At 38.2% G+C, this 6,872-nt stretch overlaps 1 protein-coding gene across 1 annotated transcript; it reads right to left on the bottom strand.

The window, feature by feature from the left end:
- Positions 1-1,100: 1,100 nt before the first annotated feature.
- On the bottom strand, positions 1,101-4,947 carry LOC104958379 (eukaryotic translation initiation factor 4E-like). Its single transcript, XM_010786103.1, has 4 exons — positions 4,848-4,947; positions 3,490-3,593; positions 1,289-1,384; positions 1,101-1,194 (listed from the first exon to the last, which is right to left on the bottom strand). Exons 1-4 carry the CDS (start codon positions 4,863-4,865, stop codon positions 1,101-1,103), a joined length of 312 nt encoding a protein of 103 aa, XP_010784405.1. The 5' UTR covers positions 4,866-4,947.
- Positions 4,948-6,872: the final 1,925 nt, after the last annotated feature.

The following is a 6,872-nucleotide window of genomic DNA, read 5'->3' as shown; positions in this document are numbered from 1 at the left end:
TGGGTCCTTAGCTTGAAAAAAAGAAAAGAGGAGGGGGAGCTTGTGCCTGCTCAGAATTCTACCGGCAGATACAGCTAAATGCTGCCGTGATTAAACACCATATCATGTTCCAAACCACATCAATTATTTCTGAAACAGTATAGAGAACCGTAGCGACGCGTCCTAAAACCCGGAAGTAAACTCCTTCCGGTTCCTTCGACAAACATGCAATGCAATTTCTCCATAGGATTTTGGAAAATAGCTGGAAATAAGGTCTGTGGTTGACACACATTGAAGAGACGGATCATGTTTTGTTCAGCCGGACAATCTCCACATGTCTACCCTACTTTTATAATGTTCTAATCATAAATCTAGTCGCCAGAAGCAAAATGCTAACATTATGCTATAAACGAACTACAGCAGGGTCGCTGCTTCAACGTCACGCCAACTTAAGATCCATATTCAAACATACAGATTCTAAATGGTACAAGTTGAAGCGTTTGTTTTAACAGTTTGCAGGAGGCAGGTAGTTGCTTTCAAGCAGAACAGGGCAAACAAACTTAGCGGGAGTGTTTACGTGTTCGGCATAATGATGTACAACGGCCTCGAAAACTTCTGTAGTCCTATTCAGCCACTTGTCAACAACCATCGTTTTTCAGACATGTAAACTCTTCAGAAATCCCCAGTGGGGTCACTGCTGATGTATTTAATGTCGTAGAACAAAACGTGATCCGTCTCTTCAATTTTTGTCAACCACAGACCTTATTTAGAGCTATTTTCCAAAATCCTATGGAGAAATTGCATTGCTTTTTGGCGAAGGAATCGGAAATGGTAAAATGCTAACTTACTTCCGGGTTTTAGGACGCGTCACTGTGGCACTCTATAGAAGCGCGGGTGTTACATATTGATGTCTCTATGTTACGGAAGTAAACAAATGAGTCGAATGAAGGTGTTTCAGGCGGGGGGGAGGTTTGTGGGAGAGAAACTCCCTCTGGAAGGACTACAGGGATTTTAGCCTTTGCAGACCATTTACATCCTATAGAACACACTACAGGAAGGGGACATCTCCAAAAGGCAGAATAGGCCTCTTTTTAATCTGTATTAGAACGTCTAAATCTCATTCACATACATGGTAAACAAATCAAACCTACCTTAAAGAGGGAGTAATCACAGCCTGACATGAGGTTGCTTGACAACTGGATATGGTTGTAGAGACTGAAATAAAGAAAGCGTAGCATTAACAAAACAGTATTTCCAACACAGAATACAGTGAAAGGAAAGGAGTATGGAGAGATTTATTGCCGCTTACGCCCAGAAATCTTCAACTGTGTCGAACTTGGAGATGAGCCGCAGGTTTGCCTGCCATGTTTTGCTCTTGTCATTCTTGAAGAACCACAGGGACCAGCTGTTGAGGTGAAAACAGAAAATTAAAATTTGCATAATTGTAACAAGCCCCTCATTAAACACGAGGTAAACAAAAAGTAACCAAAAGCTTTTGATGCAACGTGTGACACAAACTGTTCCATAAATCATGTCATCACTGTCATGGTCGATTAATTGTGAACGCTTTGTCATACTTGTCCGACACCGAATCCTCTTATAGCTCAGCAAGTTCTTTATTTTGAGGAATGATAAAGCAAAATGTGGTTGAAGACACTATTATAAAGCCATAAAAGCAGTTAGTCTAACACAGTCGAAAGCACAGTCCAAATAAAGGCAAGAAAATTAAATACTGATACAAATGTAATTCTCTTGAGTGGCATTGTATGAGTACAACAGAACATTAGTTGGGCACATATGACTTAGTTTATGATATTTGTGTATTATTATTAGCTTATTTGACTGTTAAAATATTTAAATTTTTGATTATGGGTTATAATTTAAGGCAGCACATATTGTATAGTCCATTAGACGGAGCTTTACAGGGTTTCTCTTTGCATTCTAATGCGTGCTGGGATATCCTCATGCACAAATGACCCCATAAAGAAATAATAGGCAGAATTCATATTTCCTAATGCTGTTTATCCTCACTAATTTCAATCATTTAAAAAGTTCAACTTGGGGTTATAGTTGCCATTAGAATGCTACTGATGCATTTCAAACGGTCATACTTTTCTTTTAGCTGGCTTTCAAGTTGAGTTTGTTTTTTCTATTTGACCCTTTTTGGACTTAAATATCCCAGTGGAATTTAAATATATATAAAATATTCAATTGTTGCTTATTTGTATTCAACACAGGAGGGACTCTGAATGTTTCGGAGTAAGGATGGAGAAGAAAACATTGAAAAACTCTAGACAGGTCACCAGACCATCACAGACAATCTAAGTCTAACTGTGACCGGGAAATAAAGTCTGGTAACACCCACAGGAACTGTAGGCACAACATTATAATCATTAAATGGCATATTTATACATAATAAGTAGCTAAAACCAAATGAAAACGTAAGAAATTATCTAAATGTAATTAGTCTTATATATTTTATTTTCATATAACTTTACTTATATATTTGAAAACTGATTTTTGCTCGTGTTTATTCAACAAAATTTAGCCAGTGCACTGCACAGACAATACTAAGACTAGATTAAGATGTGTGGAAGACATATCAACCAGTTTTAGCCATAATTAGAGATCCTTACATCACATTTTGTTCCTTGAATTTGATTTATACATTCAGTTTTTCAGCTTGACATTGATCTAGTTTCCATATATTCACATTTGGAAGCAGCCCATATAAACCAGTAGGTAAACAGATAAGTGGTGTACCTGATCAGGGCCAATATACAGCTCTGTACAAAATTAAGAGACCACTGCAGATTATCAGTTTCTCTGGTTTTGCTATTTATAGGAGTACAATTATTTTTTTATTCTATAAACTACTGACAACATTTATCTGTGATGGAATTCAACTAACATTGGAATTAAATGGCTTCCATATATGAAGGGATTGAGGTTTAAAAAATGTTGGAGTGGTCTCTTTTTTCCAGGGCTCTATGCTGATTCTCTATTTTGCCTCATAAGTGAAAGTCCAAACAAATATCAAATGTTTATTTAAATTACATTCTGACCTACATTTTCAATCAAAACCCTGTACATATACCAACGTTTTACAGACAAAACATTAATTTTGTATTCACAGTTAATTAGTCAAATATTTCATTGATTAACCAACAGTTTTTACATCAAAAAACATGTGAAAAATTCCCATGACAAGTCCTGAAAGCCCACTGTGATGTCTGTAAACATTGACAGTTCTTAGCCGATAAGATATTTCATTTACAATTATAAAATGTTGAGAGAAGCAGCAAATATCTAGATGTTTTTGCTTGGTTTGAATACAAAACGGAATTAAATATTGCTGTTGTTTCCGCTTGTTCTGTAGCACTCACACAAGTTGATTCTTTGATGTCACAAAGTTATTACCAGTGTACTTGTTCAGGGAGTTCTTATTTGACATTATACCCTCCATAACTTAATAGTGTGTGTCTATCTCATTTTAAATGCAGAGCAAACCTGTTCTGGAGGGGGTGTTTGATGTAGGACTCTGGGTTCACTAGCTCCTGTCCCGTCTCCTCAACTCCATCTTCATCAGCATGGGGTGCAATAGGGTTGATTTCCTAAATAAAAAGAATGGTAAAGGTGAAATGCATGGGAAGTGGCCTAGGCATTTTGATTTATATTCTCGCTGCAAATGACCACACAGAATGTTAAACTGGAGAGACACTCCTGTAACAGTCACATGCAACTACTCTTTCCCCAGTTATCAAGGCAGGGTAACTACATGCTGTTACACGTAAATACAAGTCAACATTTTAAAAGAGCCAACTAAATAAAACAATATTGTTGTTTTTTTAGGCTGGGGTTTTGACCTCAGAGGGATCGGCAGTCTTCTGAATACATTTTAAATATGGTTGAAAACATTTGTTTTAAAGCCGTGACATCAGCGTTTACTAGTGAAACCCGATATGAACATCTGTTACACATTTCACTTCTATGAGAAGCTAGTTTGGCTAACTAAAGTGGACTCTACAGCTAACATTGCACACTTTTGGTGGCAACTAACTCCAAAAAGTGTTAATATAATTTTTTTTACGATTGTATTCTGTCCGAATATGTTTGTTTGATAAACGAAAAGAACACAACGCAATTCCCATTCATATAACGCTACTCATCTGCCATGTTAAGTTTCGCTAACGTTACTTGCTTACTTTGTATAAAAGTTCCGCTATGGCATGACCTTACAACGAACCATCTGGACAGTCTTGAATTCGCCTAGCAGTTCGTTTACCACATGTTTTATATCAATAAGAAAAACACTTTTGAAACTACCACTCTAGCTTTCCATCATTTAACATTAGCCAAGTCAACATTAACCTCAACCACCAAAGTGGCCAACGCTGCATAGTAGAGGTCAGCATCGAGCCCTGTCAACCAAGTTTGACAGTTTACATTTTAGCTGCAAACACCCTATTGTAACTTGAAATGTGGCTTATATTACACGCCGAATTAACTGATATCTACTAATTATTATAACTGTTTAGAATAATATTGACTCAGGTATGTACTTGTATGCAGATAACCTAGGATAGAAAACTCATTCCTCGCTAACTTGAACGGCACCTCGGTTAGCTGTAACGTCAGCCTTAAAGTAGGGAGATCTCCACACACAAGCGTTCGTCTTATACGCTCATGGCACAGAAGACAAACTTGAAAAACTAGTCCTAACAGCACGTGTCATTGTAACAACTATCAATATACTTTTGGAAACTAATGTTTAAAGTTATACATAAACTTTAACTGTAATTTCGCTCTGTTATAGCGGCCAGAAGCCCCCGAAACGTTTTGCTATGTTCTTTAGAGAAAGTGCTCACCGGTTCGGCGGTCGCCATCTTACAAATCTCTGTTGGAAAAGTTTCTGTCTCATTGGACCGGGCAGCTCAACGTGACGGCCCTCCGCGGACATGCGCTGTGTGCCGGCGCTGTCTGGATGCTTTTCCGCGACTCCACCCCTCCTGCAGACGAAGGCATGGCGAGCACCGAAGCTAGAAGGGAGTGTGAGACTGAGGGCTGCAGCGAGGACGCCAAACTCCAGTGTCCCTCATGTATCAAGCTCGGTATTCCAGGTTCCTATTTCTGTTCACAGGTACTACTGCTTTTTCGAATTGTCCGGTTTAAACGTCCGCTGGAGCGTCTCAACGAGGCCCTCTGTGTCATCACGAGGCTGCTAACTGTCAAGCTACGTACACATGGTGATTCGTTAACCGCTAATAACGTATTTGTTATACGTTGTGGTTTCCCCTTTGGCTGTGAAATACTATACAAATGGCAGTATACATACAGTCATTGATTGTAATTGATGCTTAAGTCATACGTTAACTGTAGGCCGAGGGAGCTAGCTAACTATTGGCTGATTAGCTAGAGTGAGCTAAAATAAAAAGCGTTTATTGGGGTGTTTTTTTTGCTGACAGGGCGAACTGTATTGAATACTTTATTGTGCGTAGGAATTTAACATGTATAGTTATTATCTAGCAATAAACTGCAAGAAATGACAAGTGACACAGAGTTAATGTTGCGTATCAGAGCAGTCAGTGCCACGATGTTTGACCCTCACCCTGGTACTTGTCCCCCCAGACCAAACCCCATTCACAATTCTGTCAATTTAAAGATGGGTTTCTTTATTCAAACTTTATACTCTGCTGATACCCTAAATGGCTTAACAGAATCTACTTTACACTTCCTTTGGATCTGTTCAGATGAGCAGGATTTTTGTCTAAGTATGAGAACTTAAACTACTGTCAGATCTAATTTGACTACAGTTGTACAAGCAGACTTGTAACAAATCACATTTATATCATATTCATACAGAGGCTTGATTCCTTTCTTATTTTTGCTGATCCTACATTGGACATGTCTGTCAAAAAAGCGTTAAACGTTAATATACAGCAATTGCTCTGTCTGCAGAAGTTTTCTGCAATGTTCTATTAGTCAAAAGCTTTATAAATAGTAAGGTTGGGGGGCAGTTATGCCATGCTATGTGACCACAGAGCTTTAGCTTGGATTGCATTTTTGTCTGCAACTTGACCATGCTATATATATATATTTTTTTTTTCTGTCTATCTGCTGTCCAATTAAAACACCATTGGATCTAGCAATACATGTTAAGATGCTCATGTACGTTTGTAAAGTTCTTTGGGCACTTTCTAGAGTGCAATATCTGTCACAAAATGCAACTAACGTTTTTGTTGATGTTGAATTGGTTTTGCATACTGTATCAGCTTTTTTACATCCCCATTTAAAGTTTCATCTGTGTTTCTATTCCCAGGAATGTTTCAAAGGGAGCTGGGTGTCTCACAAGTTGCTGCATAAAAAAGCAAGTAAGTACTACAGATCATTGTCTTTTCTGTACTGTGACTTAATCTCCCTCGTACTCAGTTGAGGTTTTTAAAAACGAACAGTTGAACATTGTAGCATATACAGTGGGGCAAAAAAGTATTTAGTCAGCCCCCAATTGTGCAAGTTCTCCCACTTAAAAAGATGAGAGAGGCCTGTAATTTTCATCCTAGGTACACTTCAACTATGAGAGACAGAATGGGGGGAAAGAATCCAGGAAATCACATTGTAGGATTTTTAATGAATTAATTGGTAAATTCCTCGGTAAAATAAATATTTGGTCACCTACAAACAAACAAGATTTCTGGCTCTCACAGACCTGTAACTTCTTCTTTAAGAGCCTCCTCTGTCCTCCACTTGTTAACTGTATTAATGGCACCTGTTTGAACTCGTTATCAGTATAAAAGACACCTGTCCACAACCTCAAACAGTCACACTCCAAACTCCACTATGGCCAAGACCAAAGAGCTGTCAAAGGACACCAGAAACAAAATTACAGACCTGCA

This window comes from Notothenia coriiceps, unplaced genomic scaffold (genome assembly GCF_000735185.1).
Source record: "Notothenia coriiceps isolate Sejong01 unplaced genomic scaffold, NC01 NC01_scaffold00001000, whole genome shotgun sequence".
In the NCBI taxonomy this organism is placed as follows: domain Eukaryota; kingdom Metazoa; phylum Chordata; class Actinopteri; order Perciformes; family Nototheniidae; genus Notothenia; species Notothenia coriiceps.
The sequence above is the reverse complement of the archived record's forward strand: the minus strand, read 5'-3'. Positions and strand labels throughout refer to the sequence as shown.

What these genes read in the sequence shown, in the direction of transcription:
- LOC104958379 (XM_010786103.1), bottom strand. An exon ending in AAACACCCCCTCCAGAACAG is followed by an intron (nt 1,385 to 3,489) that starts GTTTGCTCTGCA and finishes TCACCTCAACAG; the next exon opens with CTGGTCCCTGTGGTTCTTCA. An exon ending in ACAGTTGAAGATTTCTGGGC is followed by an intron (nt 1,195 to 1,288) that starts GTAAGCGGCAAT and finishes TCTTTATTTCAG; the next exon opens with TCTCTACAACCATATCCAGT.